Raw genomic sequence first — 15,077 nt, 5'->3', positions numbered from 1 at the left:
GCTGCAGGACCTGAGTAATTCAGTTGCTGGCTGGGACCAGAAGGGTAAAGGAGTAAGACGCTGTGAAACTCCACAAGTAAAGATACTGGGGAGAAACCTTTCTCAAGCAGGGACAGGTCTTCTTACAAGCTCTCCAGGCAAAAAGGCCTGAGAGAAGACCCTGAGAAATCAGGACAGAGACTGAGAAACTCTCTAGGCAAGAAGGCCTCGGAGAGAACCTGTTCAAACAGGGAACAGACAGAGAACTGAAGAGGAGGAAAGGAGTATATGGGGAGTGGCCCAGTGAATAGCAGCAGCAACTATTTCAGGAAGCAGCACATGGCTGCTATTTATATGGTCCCTGGGTTGGGACCCGGAGTAGTTGGTGGGGCCAGGTCCCCCCGCTGGCCACTGGTGGAGTGGCCAAAGCCCCAAGAAGGGGATAAGTCTTGTGTAGAGGCCCAAATGAAGGGCGGGACTTAAAGGGACATCAGAGAACTGCTAAAGGACTTAGTCTCCAGGGAGAAAGCCTTGGGGGCACTACTCTATACCAGGGCAGACGTGGACTTAAAGCTAGCTCAGAAGGGCCTGAGAACTGAGCTCGGAGACAGGGCTGCAGACATTACCAAGGGCACAGTTGAACCTTTTCCCCCGGAAGGGGTTTCTTCATTCATGCTTTTGACTGTGTGACTTAGCTGGAGTGCTGAGCCACTGAAGACATGACTGACGAGGGCGACAGCCAATGGGTCACTGGGGGGAGAGAGCGTGCAGGTTCACGCCCAGTCGACAGGAGGCGGTCACAAGAGGCATGTGTCCCATGTCACACTTGGTCTTCAATATATGCTTTTTCCAAGCAGTGTGCTTTGGTGCATGCCTCTAGATCAGATGCTGCAGCTGGCAATGCAGTTCTGTCTTCAATATTAGACTCTGTTCTGAAGCACCCTCCTTCCTGTGGGGATACTCCTCGGGAGTCACCTGAAGTGAAGCACCCAAAAGGATGCTACTCAGAAAGAAGGAGAAGTTACTCACCTTGTTCAATAACTGGAGTTCTTCTCCCTATGGGTGCTTCACTACCCACACTCTTTGCTATCAGCTTTGGAGTATCCTCTGCGGGACTTGGCAGTAGAGAAGGAACTCAGGGTGCTTCACTCGCACAGCTCTATGTATCCTCAGTACAGGGCTCGAGAACATGTGGGACCCAGGCACAGGCCAAACTGACTCTGCTACCCAATATCTCAGAACAAAGGAGCATAGGAGGGGGATGCACACCTGAAGTGAAGTACCCATTGGGGCACATACCTCACACACTCATACATGGAATAGATGTGTAATACATCACAATACAGGTAAGTAACTGGGTTTCTCTCTCTTTACCCTGCTATCTTACTCGCACCATTATGCATTGTTGAAACAATGATATTTTGCGCTGTAACCAAATTAAGAAACATTTTTGATTTGAGCCTAGGTACCATTTTGATGATTTAAAATGTGCAAATTTGAAGATGTATAGTTCTTAATAAAGAGCAGTTTCTAGGCTAATTAAAAATAACTGAGTTTAAAGTATTTTAAAAACTGGTTCTGTGCCTGTACTATATACATTCTCTCTAAGGTTCAACATGCAAAGATGCAAAACTGTTTGGAACTAAGCTAGTATTTTAGTTTAGATCTACACATGCCTGGATCTATCTGTCTGTCTGTGTGAGTTTTGTCTGCAGACATATTTTCATTAAGAAATGGTTTTCAAAAGAAATTAAAGGGACACTTTCAACATATGTTGTCATTTTTAAAAAGTTACTTTCCTATTTTTTTAAACATTGTTCTTCCCTTTGGGGTGTGAAAGAATACCACAAACAAGAAAAACTACTGACTATATATGATATAATCAAATGCACAAAATAAACCATAGTTGATGTAGACTTTTTGTATTCTAATGTTTCAATTACAATAATTTTTGCTGCTATTTTTAACACCCATAGGAAAAAGTGTGATTTTTAGTATAGTGTTTTCATTTTTCATTTCACTTTTCATTGCTTAAAGGCTTTGGAGATAAAGCTTTATACTTTGAAAACTTTGTGTACTTCAGTTCTTAATAATAAGTATATCCTGTGAGATGTGGAATGTCCTCCACTGCTATTGTCTCTATTGAGAATTGATTAGGCTCTTAATACAATTTTTGTTGCAACTTTATGAGGTGCGGTGGAGTTCGTTTTATTTTTTCTATTATAGTCAGTTATTTGCTTGGTTTTTCATGTTTGAGTTGGTCTTTCACAGATGGACAAATTGTAAAACCAAAAAACTATCAAAGTTCCTCAGAGTCAAGATAGTACCTGAAACAACTACAAATTTTTTTACATATTAGATTTCAGGTGCCTTCCCTTTAACACAGAAGCAATGTGTGCTGAAGGATGACAGGGTTCTAAAACAAGATTGCTGGCCTAGTTGATAGTGGGGAAGCAGTAGATGTGATGTATCTTGATTTTAGTAAGGCTTTTAACACAATCCCACATGACATTCTCATAAGCAAACTAGGGAAATGTAGTCTACATGAAATTACTGTAAGGTGGGTGGGAAAAAATAGCCATGGTTCTGGAGTCTGGGACCTTCCCCCATCGTGGGGTCCGAGACCCTGGGCTCCAGCCCAAGCCCAGATGTCTACACTGCAGTTTTATAGCACTGCAGCACAAGCCCTGTGAGCCCACATCAGCTGGCATCAGCCAGCTGCGCGTGTTTAGTTGCAGTGTAGTCATACCCTAGGTATACTTGTTTCTGTTCAGTGCGGGGATATGGACTAGATGACCTCTCAAGCTCCCTTTCAACCCTACGTTTCTATGATTCTATTAATATTTGGCTTCAGTGAAGTCTCTGTGTTCGGCTCATGCGAGGGAAAAATCAGTTGAAACAGACCAGGGACAGTGCTTGTTTATCCTTTTCTAAGATTCATGAGTGAAATTCTGGCCCCATTGAACTCCATGGAAAAAACTCCTATTGACTTCAATAGGGCCAGAATTTCATCCATATCGTGTAATGTTACTTATGGGCTAATGGAGTTTATTTCTTTCACCTGTCTTGTTAATATCCCTCCTTTAAAAAAAACAAACAATTTAGATTTAGGAGAGAGTTAACCTGTGCCTTAGCTGGAATTTCCTGAAGACTGTTTGTTCTGTAAATACTAAAACTACCCATCTTTTTGTGAATTGGATTATTGTTTTTTGTCAGACAGAGTTGAAAACTAATGTGATTTATATACAGTGGGCACACTTAAAGTTCATTTTGGTTTTATAGATAATACCAGTTCTAATGACATCCTCCATTGTCAGAATATATTTGAAAATGGTAATATCTCTAAAACTGGAATTAATTTTTTTAATGCATCCAGTGTATATCGTATAGCACATGATTTAAGGACACTGAGTCATTTGCACTTCAGTTGGATCAATATATGCTAAATATATATTGTGTGTGTGTGTGTGTGTGTGTGTGTGTGGAGGGGGACCCTCATAGGCTACCAAAATTTTGACTCAGTTGGTCTCCTTTGAGCCTTAAGGCAGATCCTATTCCCAAATTAAAATGATGCTTAAGAAGAAACTTTTTCCACCAGTAAGGAGCGCAAAAGAGCTTATACATGGATTCACATCTGTAGGTGTTAATATGCTTATGTAAATAGCCAATGTGGAGCAGTATTTTTATAGATAATTGTTCAAGATTGGAAATGAATAAGTTTGTTATTGGAATCTTTCTTTTCATTTAAAAAAAAATTACAAACATCTTGGTAACCGCATACCATTCTTATGCTTTAATATATTTCATCCCTTGCATTTCTAAAGACATTTAAATACAGCTTAAGTGTTTTTGAGCTTCATATTTCATAATTTAGCATACTCCTTTACTTTTCATTGGAAAAAAACAAATATTTGGTAGATAAGTGTGAAACTGGTCAGTATTTAGAATCTACTTTAAATTTTAACCAACCAAAATAAATCAACAAAAACAGCCAAGCAATCATGTTACGGTTTGCTTACGTAAAGCTGCATCAGTTTAACAGCTTGGCTCTTATCTTCATAACATTCAGAGTTGTTAAAGTACTTTGAATGTAAGAATAATTCAAACCATTCTCATTCCCAACATTTTTTTTTTTTTTTTACTTCTCTAGTTAAAGGACACAAAGTCAGCAGATCAGAAAACAACTTTGCTCCATTTTCTGGTTGAAATATGTGAGGAGAAGTATCCTGATGTCCTGAATTTTGTTGAAGATTTGCAACATTTAGACAAAGCTAGTAAAGGTTTGTATTATTGAATGAAAATTTTAATTTTGATGGCACTTTAATGTCTGTAACTAACAATTTACATTTATTTTAATTGAAAGCTAACATTAAATAGCACACTTAATAATCTGTTGTACATACTATGTAGGTCAATCAGTTGAACTTTCAGATATATGCCTGCTACCTCTAATAATAAAATAGAAGAGCTCTAAAATAGTCCCCAAAACAGTTTCCGGCATATACCCTATGTCCATGGTATCAAAATAGATATATATTTTTTATTTTGTATGAACAAACCTCAAACTACTTTAATCTTCTGATCTTTTTATCATAAAAATCAACTGCAATTAAAAAGTACTTTTCCAAATTTAACACAGTAGTTCTGAAAAGCTTATCATGTAGTCATTCTAATAAAAACAAAAAACATTAATCATAGAAATTTCCTGTTTTCTTTCCTTTCTATAAATTCTTCATGCAACAGTAGTACTGGAAGCCAGGGAAGATAAATTCCACTTTACCGCCTCATTATATAGCATAGCCTCTTGTACATCTCAATCTAAGCAGCAGAAGACTTTTACATATAATATCGCAATTAAGAGTTACTTCTATATATATGAAGACATAGCATGACTAATTTAAACTCACTGGGCATAGAGTTAGAAATTGAGAGGCTTCTCAGCATTGTCATACTCCTGCAGAAAGCACTATGAGTAAAATAGTGATTGGCTATGCAAATTGTTGAAGTTAATAGTTTTTCTAGCTTACAGAAATGTAGTGGGGAGTATATTGCCTTGCACAGTGACACCTCTCATGGCTCAAGTAGCCTTTCCTGCCAAAATCCCTAGATTCACACTGTTTCCCCCCTTCTCCCCCCGCCATTGGTGACATAGTTGTCGCTCACATTCACCCAAGCTACATTCATATATATATATATAGAGAGAGAGAGAGAGAGAGAGATACATATGTGTGTGTATGTATGTATACATATATATAAAATATATATACGTATATATATATATATAAAAATCTCTGTTCTCACTCATTTTTAATTTTCAGATTCAATTGGCATACTTTACTTCTTATAAATATGGATGTATTTGTATATGTTTTGTCTTACAAATGCTTTATACATTTATTAACATTTACTACTTTTAGCATTTAGTCCATAGTAGCTGGAGGAATTATTAATTTATCCATGCTTTACTTTTGTGCATAAATAGTGGTGTTGCATGTTCTCAGGGAAGCATCCATGTGCTCATCATAGGAAAATTGTGGAGTATATTGTGGTGATATTTGTGGGTATTGACCATCATAGTTACTTTTATTATATTTTATCAGACTTCATTTATTGCCACATAATTAATCTTGTAGGGTAAAGACTATATTTGTCAAGCTTATAGGCTGCATTTGCCTCTATATTATGAGAGAGTTTAAATAACCACAGCCACACTATTGTATTAAAATATTACTGAAAGAAAAGGGCAGAAGGATCAGACCGAGTGTAATGGATTTCTGTATGCCTGTATGTATCTATAACAATCTGTCAACTCCATTCTGTTTTGTGAATGCCATTTTGATTGCAGCCTGTGCAGTACCCTTCACTTTTGCAGCATATGGGCTGGGACAAGAAATCCTTACACCTACCAAAAAGACTAACAATGGGAAAGCCATCAAGTGTCCTCAACCTTGATGGTCTACCATTCAAATGGGTCCAATCTAGAACAATAGGCTGGCTGCAGTCCAGAGGAACTAGTTTTCCCAGTTTGGAATCCAGAGTGGATTGGAGGGTGTTCATACATTCATTTTTGGGAACTAATGGGTTGTTTTGAGTAATTACTTTTTATCTCCATAGGATCTCTCATGTTAAATTCTAATGTTGCTATTCTGCTATCTCTTAGTGTTCAGAGTATATGTACAGCTTCTGGGAGAGAAAGTGTCCAAACTTTTCAAATAAGAGTGTCTATAGTTAAGGTTCTAAAATTTTATTTGGGCCCCCAAATATAAATGACCTGATTTTTCAGAAGTGCTAAGCACCTGCACATCTTAATGAAGTCAGTGGGAACTGCAACTGTTTTGCACCTTTGAAAATTGGGCTACTTTTATTTAAGTGCCTAAATATGGTTTTAGGAGCCTAAGTAGTAGGCACTAGGTTGCAAAGCTTTGGCAAGTGAGTTATGCTACTCAGTTCTATATTTTTTTTAAATCAAATCCAGATGTTGGATTCTTCTTATTCCTTTTCAGTGTCTGGTGGCCGTAGGGATGGATGAGGGCTGACCTAGCTAAAATTAATCCACAAAAGAAGGAAGTGATGCTGTAAACTGGGTGATGGCTGTGCCATATACAGTGGGTGCTTGCCAAACTTTTGTCAATTAAGTCAACAGCATGGGAATCATACTTGATTCATCACTGTGAGACTCACCTCTTCAGTGTAGCATATCTCTATTAGGCTATTTTGCTAATGCTCCATACTTTGTCATGGATAGCCGTTTGTTTCTGGGTGTAATCCAAGTTGTTGATTATGATCTTTAATACTTATGGCCTCTCACGCTGGTTAAAGTCTTCTGTTTTTGTAATTGTTCCACATCTTTCTTATATTGTGTTGCAAAGGCTGATGTTTGTTTGTTTTTTTTAAAAAACAATCTCTGAATGGTGTAGGAGTGTTCATTTACAATTAATTTGACTCTCAGTCATCTAATGGTGTTGTTCAGATGGTACTTAAAGTCACATGTTGACAGGCTGAGTTTTGTGTATCAGGAATACAAATTATAAGAGTGAGATTATACTATATATGCTTCAGAGTAACAGCCGTGTTAGTCTGTATTTGCAAAAAGAAAAGGAGGACTTGTGGCACCTTAGATACTAACCAATTTATTTGAGCATGAGCTTTCGTGAGCTACAGCTCACTTCATCAGATGCATACTGTGGAAATTGCAGAAGACATTATATACACAGACACCATGAAACAATACCTCCTCCCACCCCACTCTCCTGCTGGTAATAGCTTATCTAAAGTGATCATCAAGTTGGGCCATTTCCAGCACAAATCCAGGTTTTCTCACCCTCCGCCCCCCCACAGACAAACTCACTCTCTTGCTGGTAATAGCCCATCCAAAGTGACTACTGTCTTCACAATATATGCTGTTTTCCTTAGATTCTCAATCTGAATCTGTCTCTCAGCGGCCAGTTCATTTTTTTCCTCATTCCTTTGCTAGTTGCTTTGCCCGCTGCATCAGTGTTGTGCTTTTTCTCCCCTACTCAGTTTTATTCCATTGCCATCTCTTAAAGCAGCGGTTCTCAAATGTCATTGCACCATGACCCCCTTCTGACCACAAAAATTACTTCATGACCCCAGGAGGAGGGACTGAAGCCTGAGCCCTGCTGCCCCGGGTGGGGGGATATTCAAAGCCTGAGCTCCACAACCCCGGGCGGGAAGGCCAAAGCCCGACGACGGCATCATCTCCAGGCAGGGGGCCTGTAACATGAGCCCTACCACCCAGGGCTGGAACCCTTGGGCTTCAGCTCCGGCCCCGGTGGTGGGGCTCGGGCTTCGGGCTCGGGCTTCAGCCCCAGGCCCCAGAACATCTAAGCCAGCCCTGGCGACCTCATTAAAACAGGGTCATGACCCACTTGAGGTCAACCCACAGTCTGAGAAACGCTGTCTTAAAAGAACAATAGTAGATTTGTTCTCTTTCTCTTTTTTTTTTTCACAAGGTAATATCAGTTTTTATTTTTTTAAGTACATCCCAGATCATTACAGAGTTTATAAGTATCATTCATCAAGCTATTAACATAGATTGGAAAGTTTTGGGAGAAGTAACCCTGTCTTTTAGTTATCAAATCTGTGTGTGTTTTCATAGCACTGTATAAATCGTAATGTTTTTCCAATACTGTGAATTAGACATTTTATAACAAAAAAGCAAGTCATTTCTTTATTAAAGACTGAAAGGAGATTTTTAGATCTATATTTTTAAATATGGCATACATAGAGTAAATAGTGCATGATATGTGCAGTGTTAATTTACTTGAGAGGATTTAGCTCCCTTTTCCATTATGTGTTGATTAAAAATTTCTGCTTTTGAAATACTGGAAGTCTGCTCAATGAGTGGCTACCGTATATAAATTATTTTTTTTTTTTTGTGACATAACAAGTCCTGGTTGTTAGGTACTCCTAGATCTGTAGGGGGAACATTCATTACAGCTTACTCATATGACAGTTTCCAAAGCTATACTTCAATAGAGCTGTTGTTTTTCTGAAAGATAATCGCTTGCAACTTTGCTGTTAATACTGCAGAGAAAATCAGTTTTTGTTGTTATTGAACCTCTCAATGTCGTAATGTTTTCTTATGTCCTTTTAAAGATGCATACTATTTTTCTCAAATTTTAATAAATTGATTTTGACCTACACAGGTCTTATTGGTTAAAGATTTATCAAATTGTATTTTTACTTAACAAATAGTAACCACGTTTATTAAACTATGGACCTTGCAGACCACAGTACTCTTTCTCATTAAATTGCACTGAAATAATGAGTAGAGCAGGGTGAATTTTTTTGGCTGAAACAATTTTTGGCAAAAAATTCAGATTTGTCAATTCCAGAAACTCGTATGAGTTCATGTCTCTTTCACCAAATTGTTCGTGCAGAGGGGGGAAAAATCCAAAAAGTCCAAGCAATTTGTTTTGACATTTTCAAAATGAAACATTTCATTTTTTAAAATTCAAAATGTTTTCATTTCACCCTTCTTTCAATTTTATTGAAAAAAAAAGTTAAAAAAATGCTCAAACTAAACAAAACATTTAGTTTTGAGTTGAACTAAATGTTTAATTTCACCTGAAATTTATTTATTCAATTTTTCAGAACTACCAGCAAACCAAAAAATGAGCAAATTTTTAACATGTATATTCAACAGTTACCCCAAACCTCCTTCTAATGGCTAATTCCTCGTGTTATACCTACAAGACACAACACCTGGCGGCTCTTGCAGAAGAGAAGAGTGAGGGAGGCAGGAACACTTCTTAAACTGTTTTCAGTTAAGCCCGCAGCTGTTAGGGGAAGTGGTTCAGACCTGGGTTTGAGTTAGCAGCAGGCTAGCATGTCTGGCTTAAACCAGGCAGGGCACTGAAGTCCCAAGCTGCCAGGGGAAACAGGCTCAGGGGTAGTCTCGGCACATCAGGTGGCAGTCCCCAAGGGGGTTTCTGTGATCCAACCCTTCACATTATGATCTTTTCAATACCCATACTCGCTAGGCTCTGCATATATTAAAGCACTCTTGAGCCACCTTATGCTCTATGGGGATGTACACCCCCAGTCACCTAGAGAATACCACACAGACCTCAGAATTATCCCAGGCAGAGGTAATTCTCCTACTACTACTATGGCCCACAAAGATTATCTGAGGCTCCAAGGAAGAGGTGGAGGTTCTAGAGAAGGCCCAGTGCCTCCTTCAGTTCCACACAACCTACAATAACTTCTATCAGCAGGTGAGACAGTGCTGTTGAGAGCCACATGGAACAACAGGATCTATTTTCTTCTTTCCCCTTCTGGAATTTTGTTTTTGAGAGGCCCAGAACTGGATAACCTCTGTGGGGCCTGGAGATCTTGAACGAAGAATATTCTATCAATTTGTTTCCTACCCCCTCACCCTCCTTCATCACTCTTCTGGGGCCTTTCTCATGAGATATTGCTAAGAAAGGGGGTAGACTTTGTTCTGCATCTTGGAGCAGTGGGGAGAAATACCTCTGGAGTTCTAGCGCAGCGCGGGTTTACTCTTATTATTTGCTAGTGAAGAAAAGAGGTTGGTGTTCCATTCTACACAGATGAATAACAAATTCATCTGTCATTTCAATTTCACAATGCTTGACTCTAGCCTGTATAATCCCTACCTTGGATCTTCAAGACTACTTGAAAAATGCCTATTTCCATATAGCAGTTCACTCGGACCCCTGGAAATACCTCAGACTTCTCATGGGAAAGTCTCATTATGATTACAGGGGCTTCCCTTCAGACACTCCATAGCTCAAAGTGTATTCATTAAGTTTCTGGTGGTCATGCCAGCTCACTAAGTAGACAAGAGTTACAGATTTATCCATATCTCAGTAACTGGCTTCTTCAGGGATGGTTGCTTTATAAGTGAAAAATCCTCTAGAAATAAACTTTGGAGTTTTCACTGCTCTAGGTCTCAGAGCCAACAGACAAAAAATCACTCTTACTCCATCACCTAGCATAAAGTAAATAGGGGCAGTATTAGACTCCACAGTAGTGAAGTCCTACCTACCACAGGACAAGTTCCTCACTATTCACTTCATCACTCAACTTCAGGCTCACCCAAATACATCATTTAGGATGTATTTTAGACATATGGGACAAACAACTTTATGTACCAAGGGGAAGTAGTTTGACAGAGTTCACCGTCCCTCCATGAAAGGATATTTGAGATAAGCATATCTACCAGGCAGACACCACATGGATAGGTTGGTCACACTTTCTCAAAAAGTCTTCTTTCCCATTAGTTTGATGGAAGATGCAGTGGAGTGCCCGCACTACCTCTAATAATGGATACATCCACTCTTGAATGAGGAATTTATCTGGCTCACCTGCAGACACAAGGGCTTGGTCTCCCCAAAAATGAATCTCCATATAAATATCCTGGAGCTAAGCGCAGTTCGCCAAGCATGCACAGCATTCCTGTCCAGACTTCAAGTGACCAGAGTCTAAGTACCGACAAACAATACTACAACAATGTATGATATCAACAAGCAGATGGAATACGCCCATCACCACTGTATCAGAAAGCAATCCAGCTGCGTGACTGGTGCATCAGCTATCAGATCATACTATTGGCCCTTCATTTTCCAAGTTTTCAGAACACCCTAACAGACAATATTATGACAATCCTGAGTGGTCATTCAAAGCCTCAGTATTAGGAGACATCTTTCACAAATGACATTTCTCAATTGGTTGATTCAGTTACTTATTCTTGGAGATCAGAACTTCTGTTCTCTCCCTGGATATCTGAACCCTGATTGTCACAGACAGCCGAGGACAGACCCGTTTGTCATGGATCAAAACAATGTTTTGCTCCAGAGGAGAATTCAACTGAGGATCTTTGCTGGACATCTTCCTCATCCCCTGGACATCAGGGCTTATGTAGGCTTACCCACATACTTCACTAATACCGAGGACTCTGAGAAAACTCAAACACGATACAGCCCAGATGATAATGATTGCCCTAGCATGGCCCAGGCATTTCTGATACTCGGACCTCATGACCCTGTCAACTCAGCCCCCAATCATGTGTCCAGCTCATGCTGATGTTCTCATGCAAGCCAAAGCTCAGATTCTACCCCCTGCCCCCCAGGGACACAACATTGTAGCAACTCACAAACTAGATGCTGGTGTGATGATGGCCACAGACAGAACCTGCTCCACAGAAGTTCAAAACATTCTGGCTTGTAGTAGAAAGGACTCCACTGGACTGACTTATGCAGCAAAATAGAAGAGACTGTCTGGGGTATGCAGAAGCACCTGTTACCATTCGGGACCCCAGTAGCCATTATTTTAGATTAATTGTTGCCCTGAAGTATTTGGGACTTTCCATTCACTTCATAAGAGTCTACTCGGTAGCTGTTTCGGCTCGTCATCCTCTCAGGGGATCACACCATCTTGCACCTCAGTTAAGCCACTTCACCAGAGCACAAATGGCTTTCATAGCTTCCCTAAGAGGTGTTCCAATCTCAGAGATTTGTGGAGCAGTTCACATCTGTACCCAGCAGAGTTCGTTGATAGAGGGCTCCAGATCTGACACCTGCTTTGGCAAAGATGTCCTGCAGTCCTTGTTTCATTATTCTGGACACCCATTTTGTGGACATGAGCTCACTGCTTGTGGATCACCAGAAGTAGAATGCATGTGGACAGTTACTTGTCCTACAGTAACTTGGATGCACAATATAAAAATGTGAACAGAATAGAAGGATTAGGCACTCCTAAAGGTAGGTTTCCTGAAACATAGGCCCTTTGTAGGGTGGAGGTCTAGGGCCGAAGAGGAATTAGAAAACTTCTAGGTCAGGGGTCAGCAACCTTTCAGAAGTGGTGTGCCAAGTCTTCATTTATTCACTCTAATTTAAGGTTTTGCTTGCCAGTAATACATTTTAATGTTTTTAGAAGGTCTCTCTCTGTAAGTCTATATTATGTAACTAAACTATTATTGTATGTAAACAAGGTTTTTAAAATGTTTAAGAAGATTCATTTAAAATTAAATTAAAATGCAGATCTTATCAGTTTAGTGCAGTGGTTCTTAACCTGGGTTGCATGCACCCCCTGGGGGTGCAAGATGCCCTTTTTGGAGGTGTGAGACTTGCAAGATTTTTTTAGATGGTAAATCATCGAAAACACAAATTAAGCACAGGCACATAAGTACAACTACTTTGTTTCATCAAACCTATGTATTTATTAACATTATACATTTTTTTAACAATTATTGTAATATACAAACAAAGTTTTTAAGTTTTCAAGTTTTTAAGCTAATTGTAGTGTAATTTTTGATAAGGGGTGAGAGAACATATTTTGAGAACTCCCGCGGGCTGGCCGGGGCCAAGTGTAGTGTATTAAATTGCTCCCCATAGGAATGTGCTACTTACAGCATACTACTTACGGTTGCCAGTCCTGATGCTCTGAGCAGCATGGTAAGGGGACAGGAAACAGGGTGGTTGGATAGGCGTGGGAATCCTGGGGGGCCTGTCGGGGGTGTGGATAGGGGTCGGGGCAGTCAGGAGACAGGGAGCAGGGGGGCTTGGATGGAGGGGAGATCCAAGGGGGTGGGCGTGGAAATGGGTGGGGAGTCCTGGGAGGGGGCGGTCAGGAGACAAGGAGCTGGGGGCGGGTTGGATGGGTGGACGGTTCTGAGGGGGGCAGTCGGGGCAGGAGGTGGGTCAGCTGTTTGGGGAGGCACAACCTTTCCTACCCCAGAGTAGTTTATTAAATTTCTACCCGTAGGAATGTGCCACTTATGGTGTACTACTTACGGCTGCCAGTCCTGGTGCTCTTCAAGTAGCACATTCCTATGGGGAGAAATTTAATACACTACACCGACGGACAGAACCCCAGACCAGCGGCAGGCTGAGCAGCTGAGCCTGCCGCCGGTCTGGGGTTCTGTCCGCTGGCTTCTGCCAGCCGGGGTCCCGGCCGCTGGCCCCGCTCAGCCCACTGCCGGCCTCGGATTCCATTCACGCAGCAGGCTGAGTGGGGGCGGCAGCCAGGACCCCGACTGGCAGCAGCATGTCAGTAAAAATCTGCTCATATGCAGCCTTCGCCACGCGTGCCGCAGTTTGCCAACCGCTGTTCTAGGTGGTTCCAAAAGTTTAGCACTCCTAATAGGTATGATTGGTGATTGGGATTTAATGGAAGATCTGTGATTAAAACCGCTGCACTTCTTTTGAAAATCTGAACAAGTGTACTTTGTGTAAATACAACGGAGACACTCTGATGTTGAGTAAAACATTCCCTTTCCTGGTTCGTACTATCCAAGAGATTTTAAGAAGAGGAAAGGCAATCTTTTGGATGATTCAGGATTTTGGATCTCTAATCTGAGGGACAATAACATCTAGAGTTGCCAGAGTACAAGAAATAAGTGATGCAGAGTAGAAGACAAAATTTTCACTCTGATTATACTCCAAGCACTCACGACCCCACAGTCTAGGATTTGGAGATACCAGTTTCCAGGTGAGGAAATCATGATTCTCAGTAACAATATCAAGAGTATGGGGAGAAGGGGAAGAGGAGGCCTTTCCACAGGCAGACTCTTCAAGCCCTTGAAAGAGTCCCACAAAAACTCAATTGGGGAAGCAGAGGAGATCCCTGAACAGTGACCAGAAACAAAAGAGCTCTGTTCCAAATGCCCTGCTGCAGCCGACAGTAGTAATGTTGCATTTGGTCTGTTACATAGGGCACATGGGAACACCCTTTGCTAGGACACTGCAGAGAGAAGAGCAATTTATTTTAATAATGTGCCACCCAAAGTATCATTGAGAGGACAGGGTTTGAAAGGCCCATTCCCCAGCCACCTGCGAGGCCTGAACGGGGGTAGAAATGAGGGTGCTGAATTCCTATGTCCTACGTCTTTTTATCTGGTATGAGGTCTACCTTATTCTGAAAGTTTCTAATATCAATGTATATTCAGGAGCTGACACTTGACAAAGTCAGATAGACACATCATGCGTAGAAGATGGAAAGATCAATGTGTTGTCAAAGAAGGTTATTAATTATTTTCATTACAGTTCCAGTTTATCTGTGAAGCCATTAAACTAACTCCCATTTTGATTTGTCTTTTCATTGTCAATATTAAAATTAAACAATGCCTTAGAGCATAGAATCCAAGTGTGACAAAGCAGCTCTGGAAACCAAGAAGGTTTTGTTTTGATGTGTAGTCTGTAAACTCTCTTCTGTATTGTGCACATTGTCTAAGTGAAAACTAATTTGTGTCAGAGAGGCCTGTTAAGCATAAAAAAAAGAATGTTTATTCCCTATAAGAACAATATGAAGAAACGTACCAGTAGCAGATATTTCTCAGATAGTCTCTTTGGGTATCCTGCAAAAAATGATCCGAGAGTAGCGATCAGAATACCTCTTTTGCTTTGTGTAACAATAATCAGTCTATTGGCCATTGCTCTTATGTAGATTATGATGTAAAACTTGGGCAATGCAGAAGGGAGTTAAGGATGAAAAAGAAAAAAGCCCTGTGGTAGCAGTCTATTTGTTCTTCCAAGAAATGCTCACTCTTCCTATGCAGTGTTGCTTGCCTGATTAGAAAGCCTGTAAAGAACATGGAGTCCTTGAGAAAAAAA

General features: G+C 40.5%; 1 protein-coding gene across 3 annotated transcripts in view; it reads left to right on the top strand.

Moving 5' to 3' along the window:
• DIAPH3 (diaphanous related formin 3) overlaps positions 1 to 15,077 on the top strand; it is a 528,591-nt gene that overhangs the window by 326,645 nt on the left and 186,869 nt on the right. For all 3 annotated transcript variants that reach the window (XM_043533700.1, XM_043533705.1, XM_043533707.1), the window contains one exon: positions 4,130 to 4,259. In XM_043533700.1, coding sequence (XP_043389635.1) covers positions 4,130 to 4,259 — 130 coding nt within the window. The remainder of the gene's footprint in view (positions 1 to 4,129; positions 4,260 to 15,077) is intronic.

Source organism: Chelonia mydas, chromosome 1 (assembly GCF_015237465.2).
Source record: "Chelonia mydas isolate rCheMyd1 chromosome 1, rCheMyd1.pri.v2, whole genome shotgun sequence".
NCBI lineage: Eukaryota > Metazoa > Chordata > Testudines > Cheloniidae > Chelonia > Chelonia mydas.
The sequence above is the reverse complement of the archived record's forward strand: the minus strand, read 5'-3'. Positions and strand labels throughout refer to the sequence as shown.